The sequence below is a fragment of the Pleurodeles waltl genome, chromosome 11 (genome assembly GCF_031143425.1).
Source record: "Pleurodeles waltl isolate 20211129_DDA chromosome 11, aPleWal1.hap1.20221129, whole genome shotgun sequence".
Classification (NCBI taxonomy): Eukaryota; Metazoa; Chordata; class Amphibia; order Caudata; family Salamandridae; genus Pleurodeles; species Pleurodeles waltl.
Genome location: NC_090450.1, coordinates 902932520 through 902957409, shown reverse-complemented (window position 1 = coordinate 902957409; position 24890 = coordinate 902932520). Strand labels below are relative to the sequence as shown.

Genomic DNA, 24890 nt, shown 5'->3' with positions numbered 1-24890 from the left:
TCATCAGAACCAGATTCCTCTAGAAAATGCATGTTGTGGGACTTTTACAGCACCTACACATTCTTGGCTATCAAAATCTGATTCTCATTGGAGAAATTACCCTGCGTTGAGTACCCCAAAACCCCCATCCCCCAAAAAACTTGATTTGTGAAGAAACAACATGTTCGGTGGCATGTGTAGCTGCAGATACACATGCTGTGCATAGTCCGCCGTCTGGTGTTGGGTCGGAGTGTTACAAGTTGTTTTTCTTCGAAGAAGTCTTTTCGAGTCACGAGACCGAGGGACTCCTCCCACTTCGGTTCCATTGCGCATGGGCGTCGACTCCATCTTAGATTGTTTTTTTTCCGCCATTGGGTTCGGACGTGTTCCTTTTCGCTCCGTGTTTCGGGTCGGAAAGTTAGTCAGAATCAACGGAAAATTTATCGGTATTGTTTCGTTCGGTATCGGGATAGTTAGGGCAAATCGACACCGAGCCTTAAAGAGCTTTGGTAACCCTTCGGGGTATTTTCGATCCCCCGTCGGGGCCTGGTCGGCCCGACCGCGTGCAACATCGAGACTGATGGAACGGACCCCGTTCCGATTCTGTCCTAAATGCCACAGTAAATATCCTTATACAGACCAACATTTGGTCTGTAACTTGTGCCTGTCCCCCGAGCACAAGGAAGAGTCGTGTGAGGCCTGTCGCGCGTTTCGGTCGAGAAAAACGCTCAGGGACCGAAGAGCCAGGAGGTTGCAGATGGCTTCCACACCGACAGGACAACAAGGGTTCGAGGAGGGGGAAGAAGAAACAACTTTCTCCATCCGCGATTGGGATTCCGAAGAATTCGACGTCGACGAGCAACCAACCGTGAGTAAGACGTCGAAAGAAAGATCACACTAAAAAACAGACAAAGCCCAGGGGACGCCACTGCCAACAGGCCATGGCATAACCCATAAAGTAGGTGACCGTCCATCGGCACCGAAAAAGGGCGAGCTGGTGCCGAAGTCGTCCGACTCAGGTCGAGACACAGGCACGCAACACTCTCGGGACCGAGAGAGTGGTGCAGAAAAGGCTCGACACCGAGACAGCGGCACCGAAGCTGCTCGCACAGAGATAGCGGCACCGAGGATGGTCGGCACCGAGAGGCCAAGACACCGAAAAAGAGAAAGATCTCGTCGGAGCCGAAAACAACTAAAGACATGGTTTCGGTGCCAAAACACCCGGCAACCGAACCAAAAACCAGTTCCTACTCAGAGGAAGAATCACTGTCCTCCCAACTAAAAAGACACAGATTTGAGGAGGAATTACAAACTACAGAGGTAGATCACACGCAACAGCGGATCTTTATCCAAAGGGGTACAGGGAAAATCAGCACTCTTCCCCCAATCAGAAGGAAAAGGAAACTTGACTTCCAGCAACAAGACAAGCCACCACAAGCAAAGGTGGTAAAGAGGGCAACTCCACCACCCTCTCCACCACAGTCAACTCATGTATCACTGGCACAGACTCCAACACAATCACCAGCTCATACCACCATGAGCCAGGATGATCAGGCAGCATGGGACCTCTATGATGCTCCAGTATCGGACAATAGTCCAGAGTCGTACCCAACTAAACCCTCACCACCTGAGGACAGTACAGCATATGCACAGGTGGTAGCTAGGGCAGCCGAATTTCATAATGTATCTCTACATTCGGAGCCTATTGAGGATGACTTCCTCTTTAACACCCTGTCCTCCACCCACAGCCATTATCAAAGCCTTCCCATGCTCCCGGGAATGCTAAGGCACGCTAAACAGATTTTCAAGGAGCCTGTTAAAAGCAGAGCAATAACTCCAAGGGTGGAGAAAAAATACAAGGCACCGCCCACAGACCCTGCTTTTATTACATCACAACTGACACCAGATTCAGTAGTCGTAGGAGCAGCTCGTAAAAGAGCCAACTCGCAGACATCAGGCGACGCACCACCTCCGGACAAGGAGAGCCGCAAGTTTGATGCAGCTGGGAAACGGGTTGCAGCACAAGCTGCAAATCAGTGGAGCATCGCCAACTCGCAAACACTCCTAGCGCGATACGACAGGGCCCAGTGGGACGAGATGCAACATCTCATCGAGCACCTCCCCAAAGAATTCCAGAAACGAGCAAAACAGGTGGTTGAAGAGGGGCAAAATATCTCCAATAACCAAATACGTTCTTCTATGGATGCAGCAGATACAGCTGCAAGAACAATAAATACTGCTGTGACAATAAGGAGGCACGCATGGCTGCGCACTTCTGGCTTCAAACCTGAGATACAACAGGCAGTGCTCAATATGCCGTTCAATGAACAGCAATTGTTTGGCCCAGAAGTGGACACTGCAATTGAAAAATTAAAGAAGGACACTGACACAGCCAAAGCCATGGGCGCACTCTATTCCCCGCAGGGCAGAGGCACATTTGGCACGTTTCGCAAAACAACTTTCAGAGGAGGGTTTCGAGGTCAAGCCACAGAAGCCAGCACCTCACAAACAAGACCACCTACCTACCAGGGACAATATCAAAGGGGTGGCTTTCGAGGCCAATACAGAGGGGGCCAATTCCCAAGAAACCGGGGAAAGTTTCAGGGTCCCAAAACCCCTCAAAATAAACAGTGACTCACAAGTCACACAACCCCTTCACACAACACCAGTGGGGGGAAGACTAAGCCAGTTCCACAAATCATGGGAGGAAATACCAACAGACACTTGGGTCTTAGCAATTATCCAACATGGTTATTGCATAGAATGTCTCCAACTCCCTCCAAACGTCCCACCGAAAACACACAATATGTCAAAACAGCATATAGACCTTCTAGGACTAGAAGTTCAAGCATTACTGCAAAAAGACGCAATAGAATTAGTACCAAAAACACAAAAGAACACAGGAGTTTACTCACTGTACTTTCTAATACCGAAAAAGGACAAAAGTCTGAGACCAATATTAGATCTCAGAACACTAAACACCTACATCAAATCAGACCACTTTCACATGGTCACGTTACAAGACATAATACCACTACTGAAACAGCAAGACTACATGACAACGTTAGATCTAAAAGACGCGTATTTCCGTATACCGATACATCCCTCGCACAGGAAATACCTAAGGTTCGTATTCAAAGGAATACATTGCCAATTCAAAGTGTTGCCATTCGGAATAACAACAGCACCAAGAGTCTTTACAAAATGTCTAGCAGTGGTAGCTGCACATATCAGGAGGCAGCAAATACACGTGTTCCCGTACCTATACGATTGGTTAATCAAAACCAACTCGCTAACAAAGTGTTCACACCACACAGATTATGTTATACAAACCCTTTACAAACTGGGTTTCTCCATCAACTATGCAAAGTCACACCTTTTGCCGTGTCAAACACAGCAATACTTAGGAGCGACAATCAACACAACAAAAGGGATAGCCACTCCAAGTCCACAAAGGGTTCAAAATTTTCACAAGGTGATACAAGCTATGTATCCAACACAAAAGATACACGCAAAGATGGTATTAAAACTCCTAGGCATGATGTCCTCATGCATAGCCATTGTCCCAAACGCAAGATTGCACATGCGGCCCTTACAACAGTGCCTAGCATCACAATGGTCACATGGACAGGGTCAACTTCTAGATCTGGTGTTGATAGACCGCCAAACATACATCTCGCTTCTATGGTGGAACAGTACAAATTTAAACAAAGGGCGGCCTTTCCAAGACCCAGTGCCACAATACGTGATAACAACAGATGCTTCCATGACAGGGTGGGGAGCACACCTCAATCAACACAGCATCCAAGGACAATGGGACGTACATCAAAGAAAGTTTCATATAAATCACCTAGAATTGTTAGCAGTATTTCTAGCGTTGAAAGCATTCCAACCAATGATAACCCACAAATACATTCTTGTCAAAACAGACAACATGACGACAATGTATTATTTAAACAAACAGGGGGGGAACACACTCGACACAGTTGTGTCTCCTAACACAAAAAATATGGCATTGGGCAATTCACAACCACATTCGCCTAATAGCACAGTTTATTCCAGGGATCCAGAACCAGCTAGCAGACAATCTCTCTCGGGATCACCAACAGGTCCACGAATGGGAAATTCACCCCCAAATCCTGAACACTTACTTCCAAATTTGGGGAACACCTCAAATAGATCTATTTGCAACAAAAGAAAACGCAAAATGCCAAAACTTCGCATCCAGGTACCCACACCGGCAATCTCAAGGCAATGCTCTATGGATGAATTGGTCAGGGATATTTGCCTACGCTTTTCCCCCTCTCCCTCTCCTTCCATATCTAGTAAACAGATTGAGTCAAAACAAACTCAAACTCATACTAATAGCACCAACATGGGCAAGACAACCTTTGTATACCACACTACTAGACCTGTCAGTAGTACCTCATGTCAAACTACCCAACAGGCCAGATCTGTTAACACAACACAAACAACAGATCAGGCATCCAAACCCAGCATCGCTGAATCTAGCAATTTGGCTCCTGAAATCCTAGAATTTGGACACTTGAACCTCACACAAGAGTGTATGGAGGTCATAAAACAAGCTAGAAGACCATCCACTAGACCCTGCTATGCAAGTAAATGGAAAAGATTTGTTTGTTACTGCCATAATAATCAAGTCCAACCATTGCATGCATCTCCAAAAGATGTAGTAGGATATTTACTACATTTACAAAAATCAAATCTAGCTTTCTCTTCCATAAAAATACATCTCGCAGCAATATCTTCTTACCTGCAGATTACTCATTCAACTTCCCTATTTAGAATACCTGTCATTAAAGCGTTTATGGAGGGCCTAAAGAGAATTATACCACCAAGGACACCACCTGTTCCTTCATGGAACCTCAACATTGTCTTGACAAGGCTCATGGGTCCACCTTTCGAACCCATGCATTTTTGTGAAATGCAATACTTAACGTGGAAAGTTGCATTTCTCATTGCCATCACATCTCTAAGAAGAGTAAGTGAAATACAGGCGTTTACCATACAAGAACCATTTATTCAAATACACAAAAATAAGGTCGTTCTAAGAACAAATCCAAAATTCTTACCAAAGGTTATCTCACTGTTCCACTTAAACCAAACAGTGGAATTACCAGTGTTCTTCCCACAGCCAGATTCAATAGCTGAAAGAGCACTACATACATTAGACATCAAGAGAGCGCTAATGTACTACATTGACAGGACAAAAGAAATTAGGAAGACAAAACAACTATTTATTGCCTTCCAAAAACCTCATACAGGAAATCCAATTTCAAAACAAGGTATCGCCAGGTGGATAGTAAAGTGCATCCAAACCTGCTATCTTAAAGCAAAGAGAGAACTGCCTATTACACCAAAGGCACACTCAACCAGAAAGAAAGGTGCTACTATGGCCTTTCTAGGAAATATTCCAATGACCGAAATATGTAAGGCAGCAACATGGTCTACGCCTCATACATTTACTAAACACTACTGTGTAGATGTGTTATCTGCACAACAGGCCACAGTAGGTCAAGCCGTACTAAGAACTTTATTTCAAACTACTTCCACTCCTACAGGCTGAACCCCCGCTTTTGGGGAGATAACTGCTTACTAGTCTATGCACAGCATGTGTATCTGCAGCTACACATGCCACCAAACTGAAAATGTCACTTACCCAGTGTACATCTGTTCGTGGCATTAGTCGCTGCAGATTCACATGCGCCCACCCTCCTCCCCGGGAGCCTGTAGCCGTTTAGAAGTAGATCTTGAACATTTGTACATTTGTAAATATATTACATTAAACCTTCATTTTGTACATACGTATTTATTCCATTGCATGGGCACTATTATTAGCATACACAACTCCTACCTCACCCTCTGCGGGGAAAACAATCTAAGATGGAGTCGACGCCCATGCGCAATGGAACCGAAGTGGGAGGAGTCCCTCGGTCTCGTGACTCGAAAAGACTTCTTCGAAGAAAAACAACTTGTAACACTCCGACCCAACACCAGACGGCGGACTATGCACAGCACGTGAATCTGCAGCGACTAATGCCACGAACAGATGTACACTGGGTAAGTGACATTTTCATTATCTGACTAGGTGAATGGCAAAAAATATTGCGTATCTCTTACGTGACGCAGCAGAGACTGTTCTATGGTTTCTTCGCCAGGTCCTGTCCTCCTTCCAAAAGCCCTGGATGGCAACAATGAGTAGCCATGGCCTCTAAGTTGATAGGAGCCAAACTTATTACAACAGAAACTTTGGTTAGTGGCCTGAAGCTGCCTAATTAGCATTTCTAACCTGTTCTGGGCCTGTTGGAATCTCAGTAGGTGACGGAAGGACTCGTTTCATGGAATATTGAACCTTTAAGTAGAGAATTTCTACACTATTCACAAGAGTTGCATGTTTTAATTTTACCTGCGGAGTTGGTAAATTTTAGAGCATGATGTCCACATCAGGTTTTCATAAGGAGTGTTTGAAATCAATAAAAATGTATATAAATACATATTTCATGCATAGGTTCCTTGAGCTCTTGTTTAGCTTAAAGTAGTTATGTAGAAGTACTAATTTCTACGAAATGTGTACCTGTTTGGACTTGCACCAGACTTTTAGTATGCAAGGGTGTTCTTCTTATTTTTATTTTTCTAATGCTTGCGGTATTTATGGAGCTGAATTACAGATGTTTCACATTGAGTAATTATACGTTAAATATTTTAGAACCAGCAGTATGCAAAAATGTCAGAATTAAAAAATACAACATATCATTTGAAGAAGAATATTTTGGAAGTCACTTTAGTGCTACATAAAACGTAGTTGAATCAAAGAGGTTCTAAACTATGAGCTTCTTTCTGGTAATGCTGCTCAGGTCCAAATGAGGGTAAATGGGGCATGACTCAACCTGAGATATGTGTGAGCGTTTCGGTTTTCTGGTCCCATGCCAATATTTGCATGTTTTATCAGAAGCCACTTTGAAATTAACTGTTGAGTTCCTGTGCTCACACTGTAATTTTGTCAAGAAATGCCACATTTCATGCTAGTTTTAATGGAGGGTTACAACTTGATCTCTCAATGTACCTTCTCCAATCGCTTGTGATTGATAAATGGTAAAGTATCCTGTATTCGATCTTTCATACATTTCAGTGTTTTTAAAATATTTGTAAGACAAAACTGTGCGAAGTGGATTGCCTGAACTCTGGGCTGCAATCCAGTCCATTGTTTCTAGCCAACTGTGCCACATCAGGCAGGAACCAGCCCTGAGCAAATTAGCCTTGGTCCTGCTCCAAGAGGAACAGTCCAGCCCTACTTGCCAGGCCCCATTCCAGGTGTCTGTTCTATCACCTCCTAATAAATATCTTTGAGAATATCTGTGAATTTGAGTAAGTACTTTAAAACCAAATTTTAACCAAAGATATTAAATATCCCATTTGATGGGTCTGTGAAGTAAGTGAAAAGAGCCATCACTTTGTAACTTAAACTTTCAGAATTGTGTCTCACTCTTGTAAAATAAACTGATGCTCCAGTAGCAAGTGATGTGCACTGCTAATGAACCTCTTCTTTCTTATACCAGTAGAGTGGGCAAAGTACAAATACAAAGCTCCACAAAACATCACAAGATGATTGGGCAGCTCTATGCAGTTGATGAGAACTCTTCAGAACCTTCACACCCATGTAACAGGGAACATAGCCCAGTTCACAGAACAATAGTGGAAGATAACCTGGGGAGTCAGTATTGTCCAAGAAATCTTGTGTTCCTTTCAGAGAAAGCTAACCACACATTTGAACATTCTTCATCAAAAGTATGCAACGCTTTGTACAAAGTGCTGTGAAAAGGTACCTTGAAGTTATCACTACAAGAGAATGTACTCTAGCATCTATTGAATAGTCAGATGGGTAAAGGCTAATCTTGTTCCTTTTAAAACTAAAAGACAGTTTACTTCTGTTGAAACAGTGGGATGCTGTTCGTTCAGTCGACTTCAAAATTCTTAGTTTCATACCTCCTTACTTCTTCAAATCATATTACATATTACAGTGGAGATGTAGCTCTTTTCGTTCTAAAATGACCCTTGGTCTTAAGTCAGTCTTGAGTCTTAACATGCCTGACAGTTAATACCTCCTCTAACTTTGAATACATTAATCATGCCTTCTAGCTGATTTCAATGTTTGGCTGCAAATCTGCAACCCAAGTGGGAGCTGGTGTGATGTTGAGCATATGGGAGTGTTTCTATCTGGGGCATGTTGAACTTCTTTAACGTAGCACCTATTCTGTGAGATAATTGGTTGTTGCTCTATCTCTTGCTTCACTTTGAAATTACTGTGTTATAGACTGAAAAAACATTTGTCTTTGCTTTCAGAGCTGTGACCTCTGGTCCCTTGGTGTTATCATTTATGTCATGTTGTGTGGATACCCTCCTTTCTACTCTAAACACCACAGTCGGACAATACCAAAAGACATGCGGAAAAAGATCATGACTGGGAGTTTTGAATTTCCAGAGGAAGAATGGAGCCAAATCTCAGAGATGGCGAAAGACGTTGTTCGAAAGTGAGTTGATTTAGGAGCCATCCTTTTCTATTTAAATGTGTTTAGCATTCTATGTTATGGTTAAAATATTTACATTATTAAACTTGGACATCAGACGCTTGTTGTAGATCGTAGAACTTATTTGTTAAACAAATCGAAGTATGGCTTAAGATTTGATAAGAATGCAGCTGACGCACGGTTAAGAGAATTGTAATCAGCACCTGCCTTGAGACATCACTAGGATTTTGCACATAGTAACTGCCTGCTCCTGTGTTATGGGAGAGAGAGAAAAGGAATGAAATTCTTCTCCCAACTACAGTTATGCATCCTGTTCCATCAGTAAGCTGGGGTCCACAAGGCTAACAGCTGTTTTCCTAAACTGTGCTTTGAGCAGGGTGGTGAGGTGCAGCTTAGTGTTGAGTGGGGGGTAAGAGTTTGGAGAAGAATCCCAAGAGTGGATTATGCCGTTGAGAACATAAATTCAGCACCTTTTAAGCTAAATTCAATACCTTTCTCTGGCTGACACCTACATTCAGCAATACGCTGATTTCAGCTGTTGCTGTAACAGATGTATTCTCTAAAAAATAAAGAGCAGTGTGACCGCTCCATGGCAATTTCTTTAATGTATTTGTATTTCTAAAATGACAGTTCCTTTCTAATTTGCCGGTCATCTCTTCTCTACAAACCCCATAGAACACAAGTTTTACTTTATAGGGGTGCTTGCAAAAAGATTTTGCTGGGCGCACACCAGCTTTGTAACTTTCATGGCTTTGTCTTCTTTGAATATTCCAAATGTTTTTCGTGCGATTCCTCAGTACATTTGACTCTACGTTCCATTCACCTTTTGTTTGGACTGTTTTAATCTTCGCCAGTGAGCTTGTGGGCCTTGAGCTCACACTTTACAAGCTCATATTAAATCAAGTGAGGGAATTCTTAGTTTGATATCTCTTCACCTGTGTCTTTTTTACAGCCAAACTGCAAATGTTGTGATTAGTTTTTCAGGAATTCTCTCCAGCAACAACTTTTTGTATAGTTCATTAATTTTCTTATGACTCCTATATATTGTGAAGTCTTATAGTGGGTGCCCCTATTTCTTCACCAGAGTGACTCAAACATAACCTTGTAATAGTTCAACATACATTGCTGCTTGACTGTTAACATTTTGTTTTAATAACAATAGTTATTAGATTTCCAGTGTAATATCCATGTCTCCTGCATTTTGGCTCCTCATTAAGCCTCCATGATTACATTTTGATTTGCTTTGAACTTGATTAGATACTACACTTCACCCTCTTGGTGGTTCCTGGTGTTAACTTCTGTAAAATTCATAAACAGAAATAGAGGACTCTAAAAGGACTCCATGTTTTCCTAGCATGTAAAGAGAGAGCAAAATACAAGGAGGCAAAATCCTAGAAGCATGTATACCTCAGATGTTTCAAGTAGCAAACCGTATGCAATGTTTGACACAAATGTTTTATGTAAAGGATGTTCACATTATTATGAGTTATAATTGTGATTTATCATTGCTTAAAGTATATGTATTGCCAATCAAAAATAGCATGTCTTCCCATTTATGCTGTGTGTTTATACAAACAAATAATAGTTCCCCTATGTTTGGAGCATTAGAGAGGGGTGTTAAGCTGTTGCCCTTCAAGCATATTTAATTTGCTAGCTATTACTTGTTTCATTATGGGAAGAAAGTTCATAACTTACTGCTTTTTGACCTTCAGCATGTCAACCCTAAAAACATTTTACATCTTCTAACGATTTTTTGACACTATCATTTATAGTATTTGCATTCAGCCTCACTAGATTAATCCCAGCACCAATTTCCAGGATGGACAACCAAAATTCAACTTTTTCAAGTAGTAACAGTATGCTTATTAAGCTTTACTAAACAATGCAATGTTTCAGTTACATTACCAAGATATCTTACTGATAAATTTAATTTCTTACGAAAAAGTAATTTGGGCAAAGAACTCAACTTTGCTTCTAAAGTGTTGACTGGATTGAACACGAGTAAGGGGATTTTTTTTAGTGGATTTTTTTCTGCATACCTCTAACACTGCACTATTAACAAATGCAAAAATGTACTTTAAATGATTCCACTGTCCTGCTTTGTTAGAACAGTGTGGGTTATGTATGGGCAAGGTGTGTGTGTGTGTAAAGGTATGTGATCCACTGGCATGTATGTGGACCGAATATTATATTTTAATGCCTATAAAATGTTTTGAGACTTTTCTAATATTTGTGTTGATTTTGTGCTAAAATATTTTTCTAATATAAGGAACGTGCTAGGCATCAATTTAAGCTGCCCATAAAAGATATGTTTGATGTAATAGGTCATAATTTATTTAAGTAAAACATATACTGTGAGATTTATGAAGAAAAACTAAATCAATAGAGAGATGTATGTATTAAAGTAGATGTGTGTTTCAATGGGTGGAGAGACCCTTCCCTCAAGTCTGAGAATATTTTTAAAGTGAAGCCTTTCCGAATGTCCTAAAGATCTCCTTCTGACCTTTGACGTACAGTGACAAATCCATTGACATCAAGGCTGATTATGGAAAATCACATCATGAAGTATCTTGGCTCCCTTGATGTCTAGGAACTCCTTCACAGTATTGTCTTGTAAATTAGCTCCAACTTCAACCAGGGGAATATCACATTTTTATACCTGAAGTCATTTGGAGAAACTAATTGAAGAGAATTACAGATAAGAGATCCCTGATGACCAGTATGACCGTGGATACTTTAGGCCTTCGAATAAGACAGCTGCGTAGGAGCCGTGTATGAGATCCATCTTCTCTCTTTAATCTTGCACATTCTAAAGATGAACATTGGAGCACCGAAGAGGAATTTTATTTTTAATCTTGGCAGTCCTAAAATGAAAGAATTGACTTGATACCAGTAATGTTAATTAATGTGCCAGAGAAATCTTTCTCTAAATCTCTTGCAGGCCTTATCTTTTTGTTTAAACTATTTTTATTCTAGCTTTTATAATGTACAATATTGCAATAGCAGAACATTCGAGGAGCATCAAGTTTATCAATTCTCACATTTCTGACCCTTCTCTGCCCTGGCACATTCGTTATCTTTGATTCCAGCTCTATTGACTCCCAGCAGCAGCTTAAGGTCCAACGATAATGCCATCTAAACAACTGGTGTCATGCCCACTTAATAGGCCATGAGTTATTTATAATGACTGTTAGACATTTCATCCTTGGCGTGGTCTCCCTTAACTTTATGCCTCTGTTCCCCAGGTTGTAGATGTGTGCTGGGCTCTGATTTTACTGTTTTTGTTACTCTGGGCACTTTACCACTGCTAACCAGTGCTAAAGTGCAAGTGCTCCTGTACATTATCCATGATTGGCATATTTGGTTCACTAGTAAGTCCCTAGTAAAGTGCACTAGAGATGCCAGGGCCTGTAAATCAAATGCTACTAGTGGGCCTGCAGCACTGGTTGTGCCACCCACATAAGTAGCTCTGTAATTATGTCTCAGACCTTCCACTGCAGTGTCTGTGTGTGCAGTTTTTAACTGTAAATTCGACTTGGCAAGTGTACCCACTTGCCAGGCCTAAACCTTCCCTTTTCTTACATGTCAGACACCCCTAATGTAGGCCCTAGGTAGCCCCCAGGGCAGGCTGCAGTGTATGGTTAAGGTAGGGCATATAGTAATGTGTTTTATATGTCCTGGGAGTGAAATATTGCTAAATTCGTTTTTCACTGTTGCAAGGCCTGTCCCTCTCATAGGTTAACATGGGGGGGCTACCTTTAAATCTGATAAAAGTGTAGATTCCCTTTGGGAGCAGATGGACATATGGAGTTTGGGGGGTCTGAGCTCACAATTTAAAAATATATCTTTTAGTTAAGTTGATTTTAAGATTGTGTGTTTGAAAATGCCACTTTAGAAAGTGAGCATTTTCTTGCTTATACCATTTCTGTGACTCTGCCTGTTTGTGGATTCCCTGTCTGGGTCAGTTTGACAGTTGGGCTGGTTGCACCTCACACTAGACAGTGACACAAAGGGAGCTGGGGTGTAGCCTGCATATCCTGATGAGCCATCAGTGCTAGGAGGGAGGGGAGGAGTGGTCATTCACACCTGAAAGGGCTGTGCCTGCCCTCAAGCAATGCAGTCTTCAACCCCCTGGTGAGTGTCTGGGGCCTGGCCTGTGCAAGGCAGGATTTCACATTCAAAAGAGACTTTACTTTGAAGTAGGCCTACTTGAAAGGAGAAATTGGGTATAAGAAGGGCATCCAAAACCACAGACTTTAGAACACTTCTGGACATCAAGAGGAACCTCTGCCTGGAGAAGAGCTGAGGAAGAAGAGCTGCCCTGCCTGTGACTGTGCTTTGTGGAGCTATCCTGCAGTTGCTGCTTGTGCCTGTGCTAGAGGGCAAAGACTGGACTTTGTGTGCCTTCCATCTTGAGAAGAAATCTCCAAAGGCTTGATTTAGAGCTTGCCTCCTGTTGTTTGAAGTCTCAGGGACAGCAAATACTTCTCTCTGCCAGCACCTGGAGTCTCTGGAGAGACTCTTACTCTTCCCTGTGGTGCCCATCCAGTTCCTGGGACCCTGAAAGAAGAAGCTGGCAGCCTAAAGAAAACAAAATCCCCGCACAGAGCGCCGTGCCGGGAAAAGATTGACACAACTCCAATCTGCGGTTGAAGAAATGACGCTCCGCAGCTGAAAATCGACACTCGCCGGAAACTCGACCGAAGAATCGGCACACGGAGCAGGAGAAACGACGTGCAGCATCGCTGACAGAGGCTGGGAGATTGCAACCCGCGCTGTGTGGTTTTCGTATCATCGTGTGGCTGGATTTTTGACTCAAGTACAGCTGGTCGTGTAAAAACAACACAAGGCGTGCCCGGACCCAAGAGTGCTGACCGAATCGACACATCGCTCTCCTGTGGAGAGAAGAAACAGCACGCCCGACCCGGTGAAAGGAGAAACGACGCAAGGTCCCGCTCGTGAGTGGAATCAACGCATTGCAAGCCCTTTTTGATGCGCACTCGCCTGTGCAGGGTTATTTTTGACGCACCCAAGGTACATTTTCACGCTAACAGTGTTAGTGTGTGTTTAAAACTACTTAAAGACTCTTTTTGCATTTTTATAAATGACTTGATATTGTGGATTTTTGTCGTTTTGGTCTTGTTTTGTTTAGATAAATAGTTCCTATTTTTCTAAACCTGTGTTGTCATTTTGTAGTGTTTTCATTAAGTTACTGTGTGTGTTGGTACAAATACTTTGCACCTAGCACTCTGAAGTTAACCCTACTGATCTGCCAAGCTACCAAGGGGGTAAGCAGGGGTTAGCTGAGGGTGATTCTCTTTTACCCTGACTAGAGTGAGAGTCCTTGCTTGAACAGGGGGTAACCTGACTGTCAACCAAAGACCCATTTTTTTACAATGACACTCCTGCTTCTCCATATCTGTGGAACAGAACCCCTTCTCCAGAGTCAGCTGGGTCACTTGAATGTTCTCTGATGCAGGTAATAGGTCATGAGTGCACAAACCTCACTTTGGAGGATAATAGAAGCCTTCAGTTTAGAGGAAGTGATTGTGTTCCACAAAGCTTTGGCTCCCTTCAGTCTCCAAACACCCAATCTGAAGCATTCAGGTTTCCTCAAAAACAACCTAGAGGAGATGTCAGAATATTCTTCCTCTTTACCCATTCTGTCTCGTTTGGGTGTCATCTGATGACTTTCTGAAAATGCTGATAGCCAAACTGGAGTAAAAAACACGAAGCCCCAAACTCCGTCCCCTCTTTCTGTCCGGTCTCAGTTTAGATGGGAATATTCATTGTCAGCAGGCTCAGGTGCCTCAGTTTTATGAATATCTGTAGAGGAGAAAAATGGATGCCTTTGGAGGAAACTGTGTGCCATAGCTTATAGAGCAGTGTGGTTGTACACCTAACCAGTTTGGTTCATTCCTACTTCAGGAGTTCTCCTTTTGCTCCTACTGTTGAAATAGCAGCTTATAGCAGCTTGCCAAGGTACAAGGCAACCATAGTCAATACACAAGCTCAACTAAGGTCACTAACCAATGCAGCAGTGTTGCAGATGCAGGGACGTCTAATCTCCAGTGACTTGCAGTCAGTTCAGTAGTTAAAGATACTATACATGCTAGTTTACCAGAAGGACATATTCGCCAAGACAGTTACTGCAGTCTAGGTAAAAGGTGATACAAAGTTGTGTCTGTGATGTATCTTTTTCAGTATTTATGATGATACTGTGCAAATAGGATGTAAATAGTTTCACTGCAGTTCTCTCTAATGCAAATAGTTGGTGTCCCAAATCCTTCTGCAGTTATACTATTTGCATTTTAGAGAACAGCGGCAACAGTATTGCATAGCCTCTAACACAATTGCAAAGTTTTGGATCTTCAGAACATAAACTACCAAACAAACTTAATTTTTTCTTTCTTCTTGGGAGGAAAGGTAGCTGGCTTCCAGTCAGAATGGGAAACCATAGCCGAGCTAAAAGATCAATCACTCAGGGCACATCCTAGAGCTCAGTAGCTAACTTACCACAAAAAAGAAGCAAGTCAAAAACATTATACTCTGTGGAAATGGTTTCACAACTCCTCCTGAAGTGGGTCAAGAAGAGAGGTATTGCAAGAAGAAGCAATGTGTTTACTTGGTTTACAAATGAAGATGACATCTAATCCTATATCTCTGAACATTAAAGTATTTCTGAAAGCAAACAATTAGGTGGTCTCTGCTGCAGAGGTTCATTCTTATGATTTGTGAGGGAGACTGATTTTCTGATTTGGAAGACACTCATTTTAACACACCATCCCCATGTTAAATGCAGCAGAAATCTGAGATGAGTGGTTTGAGTCTAATTCTTGACTTTGGGCTCCAACGCCCCAACGTTTTTACCAAGTGTCTGGCACCTGCTGCAGTTCTGCAGCAAGGCGTTCCACATTAAAAAGCCAAAGAAAAGAGTTATTGTAGAAGCCTCATATCAAACCAGCTAAACCCAGCTTCGTCAGCATTGATACGCCATTCGCATGTCCCTTTAATAATGCACTGTTTACAGTTACAGAAAGTTCATTCATAATTTAAATTGATCAGTTTGGTCCTTTTAATGTTGAACCTTGTCATCAAGAAGTGTTTTCTTAAACAAAAACTATTGGGGAGTTGGGCCAGATGTACTATTTACTGGTCACAAAAAGAATTTGAGGTGTTGGTAAAATTTAAATGATTTGGAAGCAGATTTCACTTGAACGCAAAACGTTAATATGTATGATACTGATTCCGAATTTGTAAGGCATCCCCTTAACGTACCCCTGCTAGGTACCTAATTGGCATCCAATTGGAACCCTACTTGAGTAGTTGTAAAAAGTTTTGGTATGGATTAGTATGTAGAAAAAAAACATTGTAGCAGTTGCCAATACCAAGTTGGAGATTTTGCAATCTTTTAAAATGCTTAGTATATCTGACCTTTAATTCTGGAATAATAATGTATACTTATTCCTTTTAATTTTTTTACTTTCTCCCTGCAACATTTTAAAATAAAGTATTATAAATATTGATGAACATTCTTTTCCAAACCTACTGTGTGCAGCCTTAATATTTCAGTGGCTTGAATGATTTAATATTGAAATGTATGCTCTGCTTACTTTTATTGACATTAGCTAGAACTTGAAGGCAAGTCTTGGAATTGAACGCAAATTTATATAATTTTTACAGTACTGGTTAAGTAACAAAAAAGGGCTCTACTACTAACCCTACATTGTAGTCCTGGATTTATTAATAACGTTTTCAGTATGAGTATAACCTCCCCATCAGCAGCTCTTCTCAATTTATTTTAGAAGTAGGAAAAACATTTAAGACTGTTAACAAATATAATCTAACATCAGTTTATGTATTCTAAAAGTTCGCTTTAAAAATTACAGGTGTATTTCTTGCCCTGCAGTTCCCACGTCAAATTAATACCTATAATCTTATAGAAATATGATAGTTGTCTGTGTAATGCGATGGCATTTCACCAAAATATGTTTTGTTATGTATTTTAGAATTGATGCCTGCTTCATTAGTATGTGTTAGTTCAGAATAGATTTTGGGAGATGGTGTTGGATGAGCAGAAGGCAGTTATTTCTGTAGGATTAGTCATGCTGCCTACGCTGTTTGTAAGGGTTTGGAAACTTAAGTGTGCCAGTGATGCGCTTCCAGCAAGGGGTTCAAAATAAGTAGTTTTCTTAAGAATCTACATGTTCAGTTTTCAGAAGCTAGCTGTACAGTGTGAATTTTCATCTCTGTATAGGCAGTTGTGATGATTTATGTTTGCTATTGGGTACACGATTTGCATGGTTTCTGCTGCTTTTTCTTTTACTTCTGAACATTTTTATTGGAGTGTTAATTTTTGTTTATTAAAAAAACATGGTACTAGATGTTTATGCTAATGCGATTAAACATAATATAAATAACATTTAGCTGGGCAACAATACTTGCATTCTTGTTGTTTTTGATTTTTACCACTACTAATTAAATTCTCATAATTAACTACCTCTGTTACCCTTTGCGTGGTAAGAAAGGGGAAAACCTGTAGGAGGAGGCAGGGTCAGAAAGGAATAGATATCAGAAAATGAACTTTTTGCATCTGAGACAGTTTTTAGGTCGAGCCTAGGGAAGGGCGCATGTGCTGTCTGCAAAACATGCTGTATTCAGTTTATGGGCTTTAACCATACCCACTATTGCCATTCGTTCTATGTTGTGCTTGTCTTAAATGCTCCCTTTTTATTGGTGCATTTTTCTAAATGTCCCTCCTTTGTGTGCTTCGTTTTCTCCAGGCGATTTCACTAAAATAACTTTTTTGTTGCCCATCACACAGTGTGTGATGGCCTCTCCTCCCTCCTCTCTTCTAGGCATTGCAGCCTTAGTGTTCTTTTGGCTGTCCATAGTAATGTGTTCACACCACACCAGTGAAAACACTGCATTTAGAAAGGCACCAAAGGTTTCAGGTTTTGTTTGTTCTTGTTTTTTAATCATTCTCATCCACAAATCTTTCACATCAGTCTTTAAAAGAAATAGAAAATAATACACCTAAAAAAACCATGTTATTAAAATTGAACAATACATGTAAGAATAAACAGTTGTCTATATCTGAATTAAGTAAACTTGGAGTAAGATGTGAGATTTTGAAAGATTGTTCAATATTCAGTAATGCAGCTCCTCCCTTACAAAGAACAGCTGTGAGGAACTATAAAAAAATAAATTTAATTTAAGGGGAAGTACTCGTAAATACATGTGCACAGGGACTGAACATAAAGTCTCAGTTCAAGACATCAGAACTTGTATTCTAGGAGCATAAACGATTCACAATTATATTCAGCAGGGAGCATTTCATTCATTGGGGCCTAATAATACTTTGAGTACAAAGAAGAATAACATGTTATGAACTGATAATAATGCAGTCTTGCGAATTGGCATCCTCTTCATCATTTTCGGCCCAACAGCATGACCATTCCTACCCTATGTTTGGTGCTCATCCATGCCAATGAAGTTAATACTTTGGAGCTTCATGAGGGGCCCCCTAGGTTCTTGTCTCTCAGTGTTGGTAATGGCATAATCTGATAGTCTGTGGGTTTCAAATTCCTTACCTTTGAATTTCCCCCAGGCATCAGCTTGAGCAGAAGAATTTTCTGAACCCCGAGGCACTGTTAAATAGCATAGATCAGCACGACATCCGTCGTTAGCCCCGGAAATTATGTTGCGGGTCCTATATAAGCGCCACCCCTGCACGCTGATGTCAGTTTTTTTCTCTCTGCGCCGATCTGAAGAGATCGCCCCCCCCCCCCCCCAGTCTCTTTTTGACTGATCTTTTTTCAACCTTTTGTTTGAAGATTCTTTGAGTTTTCTACTCCTGGTTTATCGACGATGTCATCAAGGAAGGGCAGGTTTAAGCCCTGCGGGTCGTGTCATTGGGCAATGTAGGTGGCGGATCCGCACCTTGAGTCTCTTTGGTGCGTTGAGCGCGACCACGACCCGATGTCATGCTCTGAATGTTGGGCCATGCATTCAAAGGCTTTGAGAGAGCGGTCTCTGAAGCTGATAGTGGCCGATGCTAGAATCTGCACAAGTTGAGGTCCCGGTCGAGAGGAAGGTCCCGGAAGCAGTTGCCCCACTCCAAGTCCTCGGACAGTTGGGTAAGTCAAGGCACAAGAAGAGCAAGAAGTCCAATCGTTTTTTGACTTCTCCTTGTGTGTCAGCCAATGAGATGAGGGAGCAAAGGTGCTCCGTCTGATGAACCTGCGCCTTGGCCGACTCTGCGTCTCCCTGACTTTACGGGAGCCTGAGCAGCCTCTGCCCAACTTCGAGAATTTTATGGGGCCATGCACAACATTTTTTGGCACCCAGACTCCGCTGGAAAGCCTTCAGGCTCTGTGGAGTCGTAAGGGACCCTTTCAGGTTTTGTGCTGGCAGCTTCGGCCTCGGTGCTGAGGGGCACCCATGGATCTGATTTCGGACCAGCATCGGCCACACCACCTGACCTTCGCTGACACTCCTGGTGCAGTCCGCACCCACTGGTGACCCTGTTCTCATTATCGACTGCTGATTACCTGATGGGCCTCATACAATGCTCACTCCGACCCTGGCAGGATCTGTGCCTCCTATGTCTGATCCTGAGTCCCTTTCCGATGGGCTAGGTTATTGTGCGGAATGGGAGGGGTCACTTGACCCTTTAGAATACAAGTTCCAAGACCCTATGGACAAGCATACAGACTTGAGGGAGGCCAGCAGACTGGATACTACTCCAGATACCTGCATGCTTTCTTCTCCTACCGTGGCTATGGAGGAGGCAACTTCCTACTCCTTGGCGATAAGAGCAGCAGAGGTGTTCGACCTTAAGTTGCCTTCAGAGGCAGTCAGGACTAACCTCCTGACAGAGGTGCTTCAACCTGAGGTTTCCTCCCTTTTAATGAAGTGCATACAGATGTCCTACTGTGTACTTGGTCCAAACAAAGCAAAGGGGCTCCTGTGAACAGGACAATCGCCTGCCACCATCTCCCTTCTCCAGGGGACCCAAACTTTCTGCCGCAACACCCCAGCCCAAAGAACTGGGTCATCCAAGCATCCAATTCCCAGGCCACTTTCCCTTTTGCATCTCCGGATAGGGCATCCAAAATGTTGGATACACTTGGGAAGAATATTTTTTCTTCCTCCAGCCTAACATTGCGGTCTGTGGACTCCCCATGTCTTTGGGACTGTTATTCCCACATGCTGTTGGATATGGTTGAGCATGTGCTGCCACAGGTCCCGGAGGAGGCCCCACGCCACCCCTCATCCCCTCATAGCAGCCTCTAAGCATTCCTACTCTGACTACCCACCAAGGGCCAGTCGGAGGCAGGATTCGCTATCATCTGCTCCACTGGCAATCCATCATGTCACAGGTGTTTTTTGCAGATAGTCTGAGGGGACTACTCCCTTCCCCGTCGAGAGTACCCCTCCATCCATGTCACCATCATACAATCGGGTGACAGAGGATCACCTGTCCCTTCTCTGCGATGAAATTACAGCTCTCTTGGCCAAGGGAGCCATAGAGAGGGTTCCCATGCCAGAAGTAGTTGTGGTTGCTATTCCCACTACTTTCTGGCCCCCAAAAAGGATAGGGACCTCCGCTGTATCCTCGACCTTAGATCCACAAATCTCTTGCTCAAGAAGAAGTTCAGAATGCTCACTCTGGTCCAGGTTTTTTCTGCCCTGGACCCAGAAGACTGGATGGTAGCGTTGGACTTGCAGGATGCTTATTTCCATATTCATGTCCTGCCTGCTCACAGACGTTACTTGTGGTTCACTGTAGGCCACGAGCACTTTAAGTTCACTACACTATGCTCCCCTTTGGCCTTACCATTGTCCCTCGGGTGCTCACCAGGGTGATGGCAGGGCTCGCAGCTCATCTGAGCATATCAGGGGTTTTAGACTTCCCCTATCTCGACGACTTGCTTATTAATGCAGGCACACCCCAGGCTGTTGTCTCCCATCTCGAGACTACGGCGGACCTCCTGCATTCCCTGGGGTTCACTATAAACGTGCCAAAGTCACACCTGACTCCCTCTCAGATGCGCCCTTTCATCTGAACTGGTAGTTTTGTGCTTATCCTCCCGAGCAGCAAGTCCAGGATATTCAGGCTATGATACCGATGTTTCAGCCTCTGTCCTGGATTTCGGTGAGAATAACTCTGAGGCTGCTGGGCTTCCTGCATCCTGCTGGTGATACATGCCAGATGGCATATGCAGGCTTTGCAGTGGGACCCGAGCTTCCAGTGGGCGCAGCATCAGGCTAATTTCTCCGACATGGTCCAGATCTCAGAGGAAGCTGCGCAAGATCTGCAGTGGTGGTTAACAAAACCGCAGTTGGGTCAGAGGCGGATTTCTCACCCTTCCACAACCAGATCTGACAGTGACCGATGCGTCACTCCTAGGATAGGGTGGCCTTCTGGGAGAGGTGGAGATCGGAGGCATCTGGTCTCTGTCGGTATCCGAACTCCGCATCAACCTGATGGAGCTTCGTGCAATTCAGCTAGCCTTGAAGGCATTTCTTCCTTCTGTCAAGGAGAAGGTGATGCAGGTGTTCATGGGCAACTCCACCGCCATGTGGTACTGCAGCAAGCAGGGTAGGGTGGTGTTGTGTATCCTTTGTCAAGAGGCTCTGTGCTTCTGGACGTGGCTGGAACAGCAGGGCATATCCCTGATGGTTCAACATCTGTCCGGCTCTCTGAACGTCAGAGCGGGCGAACTGAGCCAAAGATGTCTACTGGATCACAAATGGAGTTTCCATCCAGAGGTGGCGCAAGGGCTCTTTCAGCAGTGGGGAGAGCCTTGGTTAGATCAGTTTGCCTCCGCAGAGAACATGCAATGTCAGCAGTTTTGGGTGTTGGAGTTTCCAAGGCAGCAATCACTCTGAGACGCTTTTCATATTGAGTGGAACTCAGGCCTCCTGTACCCCTTTCTGCCCTTACCACTTCTCAAAACGATAAAGAATTATCGTGCCCAAGTAATCTTGTGGCTCTGGACTGGGCAGGGAAAGTCTGGTATCCCGAGCTGCTGAGCATGTCTATTGATCCTCTGATCAGACTGCCACTGTCTCAGCAGCAGGGGAGGGTTCTCGACCTGAACCTGTCTAATCTCTGCCTTCTTGTGTGTAGATTGAGTGGCAGCAGTTTACAGCTTTTGACCTTCCACCCGAAGTTTGTAATGTTATCTTGGCATCCAGGCGTCCCTCCACCAAAACGGTGTATGCCTGTCTTTGGAAGAACTTTGTGGTATGGTGCACAGAGGAGTCTGACGCCCTTTTGGCCCCTGTCTGAGGTTTTGTTGTTTCAACCTTCTTTGGCCCATCAGGGTTCTGCTATGGGCACTCTCAAAGGTTATTTGTCTCCAATTTCTGCTTTTTTTTATTATTTTTTAGGTTGCCTAATCAACCTTCTTTGTTTAATGGCAACTTGGGTTCCTTAAAGCCTTTATACATGTTTCCTCCATCCCCATTCATTATGCCCCAGTGGGATTTGGTTTTGACCTTTCTGATATGTGCTCCTTTCCAGCCTCTCCACGATTGTATTTTCACACTTCACTTTGAAAACAGCCTTCCTTATGGCTACAGAGTGAGTGAGCTGCAGGCATTGCCATTCAAGCTTCCCTGCTTTTCTATCTGTCCTTACAAAGTGGTGCTTCACACTAGGCTTCTTTTCTGCCGAAAGTGGTCATGCCCTTTCATGTAGGCCAATCAGCCACCTTGCCTACTTTTAACACACACCCACATCCTTCTAAGGAAAAGAAGATTCTCCACGCCTGAACCCAAAAAGAGCGCTGGTGTCCTACCTTGATTGTATAAAAAAAGTTCCCGGTGGATGATCAACTCTTTATTGGTTATGTGGGTACAAAGAAATGTCAGCCAGTGCAGAAGCAGGCCATCTCCAAACGGGTCATACTTTGCATTAAAATCTGCTATGCACTGGCCAAAAAGCAGCCACCTGAAGGTTTGTGTGCTCATTCTACCAGAACTACAACTGCAACCACTGAGTTAGCACGTGGCGTTCCAGTCCTTGACATCTGTCAGATGGCAGCGTGGGCTTCTCTATGCACGTTTAACAATCACTACTGCCTGGACCATCAGGTCCATAGGGACGGGTACTTTGCCCTTCAGTCCTGCAGGACTTTCTAGTATGATCTTAGTTTGCAGACCCACCGCATGGGATTGTTTGGCTTGGGTATCTATTCTGAGGTAAGGAATCAGCAACTAGAAGTCTCCATCAGATGATCAAGTTACTTACCTTCAGTAAAGCCTTATCTGGTAGAGACATATTCTAGGTGCAGATTCATTAACAACCCACCTATCCACCCTGATTTGTGAACTGATTTCTAGGAAAAGGGACTCTTCTATCAGGGCCTTAATTTTGTCGCACCAGTAGTCCGTGTTCTTCATGGCTGTGCGCTTCTGGTGTGGAAAGTCATGAAAAGAAACTGATAGCGTACCAGGGTGGCACCTATATAGGACCTTCAACATCATTTCTAGTGCAGACAACGGGTGCGAAGCCGAACAATACTACCTGATGGCATGCAGGGGTACTGCTCAGAAACTTCTCCGGATTAAGCTGACGGCTGGGGGAAATTCAAAGGTAAGGAATCTGCAACTAGAATATGTCTCTACCAGATAAGGGATTACCAAAAGTAAGTAACTTGCCCTTTACTGTTGTTCATAACCAGTTCTGAGATCTTCCTATCTGTGGCTGTGGGCATGGAACATTTTGTCCTTAGCAATACTCCTGATACTTGGTTTCTGAAACCTGGTTCACTAGCCCAGAATCTTTCTCAGGCCACATTTCACAAGCCATTCCATCTTTTACAGCTACATTTGACATCAGAGTATCCTTGCTGTGATTGGGAGGCTTTTTGAAGATAGCAAAACCTTGAGATTGACAGAGTTTGTTTTGCCTTATATTTGTCAGCCTTCCTTCAAGTTCTCTATATTTCAATTTCATTAATCTTTTCAGCACTTTTGTAAGAGCTTTCTATTTGAAAATCAGAAACAATAATTTCCATATGCTATATTTATTTTTCATAGTATTTGTTATCCTCATTGGGGCAGAATTTGGTTCACTTGATTAACTTCATAATTGCACCTCTGTTTTCTAGAGCCAAAATCGGTATAGTTCTTCCTGAAAGTAGACTGTACCAATGGTATTGAGGACTTCTAACATTTTTCCATTACCTGCCCTCAAAAGGCCCTGGGATTGTCAGACTGCCTCTTTTTCTTTTTTGGCTTTTGTCTGAAACAGATAAAAATCTGTTTGTTTTCATCAAGTAAAGGATATGCGGTTTATTAGAAGAATCAGAAGCTCTTACAGATGTGATGAACTAGTTAGATGCAAAATATGCACCTCCGGTTTTCCTTGCTTTTCTGTTTCAATCTCCTTTTTCATCAGTCCATCCCTGTTGCTTATCACGAGAAGATTTTGCACAATGGTCTGCAAACCCTCTTCAGGGAGGTGACTTACAGCAGTGTTTCCTCTCGGAGTATCCTCAAATGCATCATGGAGTCTTAGTCTATCTTCCCAGAGTGGGATGCGTGACCTCTTCAAGTAGTTTGCAATACTGAGCTGACTGAAAATTAGACATTGTTGATTTTCGGGTGATAAATGCAGCTTAATCAGAAAAGGAGGTTACAACCCTCTTTCAATATTCCACAATGTTCTTTACAGGATTGGTTCTAGCATGCTGAGAAATCCCTGTGAGGGCTCACTTCCTAAACCATAATGCATCATTTTCCAATTTTTTGTGATGGTGTAATGGTTCTATGTCCTCCTTGTTTTTTTGGGATAGTTACTTCCTTCTCTGCTAGGGACACCTTTTAGGCAGGTAGCACACAGAAATTCAGTGTGGGGAGGTAGGGCAACACACTAGTGTCTTTCTAGGCTTCACTAGTGCCAGGGAGAAATCTCATCTCTTGTTTGCCTCAATGGAGCTTTTGGTGATAATATCTTAGTACAGTGTAGGCTGATTTTACACCGTTTCAAACAATGTGTGTCTCTGAAGACCTAGACACAAAAAATAAACTTGTGCCTCCCTCTGGACCATCCAGACTCCTTCATTCCATTCAGTCTTATCAAATCTGCCACTTCGTGTGAGATCTCATCTCTATATTCAACAGAACCGCATGCTTGTGGCGTGTTCCTGGCTTCTTAACTCCTGTCAAAGTGCACGCATCACTCCACTCTTGTACTGTATTACTGCTAACTTGGCACCCCTAATGCTGCTTTGGCTGGGACAGATGGGCTGCCAAACAAACAGGAATCAATCAATCAAATGCAATTTGTAAAGCACACAACTGCCTCAGCTGGGGCGTCCCGGCGCCCAAACTTAGTAGCTGCCTTCT

General features: G+C 43.1%; 1 protein-coding gene across 6 annotated transcripts in view; it reads left to right on the top strand.

The window, feature by feature from the left end:
• MAPKAPK5 (MAPK activated protein kinase 5) overlaps nucleotides 1–24890 on the top strand; it is a 333373-nt gene that overhangs the window by 224856 nt on the left and 83627 nt on the right. For all 6 annotated transcript variants that reach the window (XM_069214824.1, XM_069214827.1, XM_069214826.1 and 3 more), the window contains one exon: nucleotides 8341–8528. In XM_069214824.1, coding sequence (XP_069070925.1) covers nucleotides 8341–8528 — 188 coding nt within the window. The remainder of the gene's footprint in view (nucleotides 1–8340; nucleotides 8529–24890) is intronic.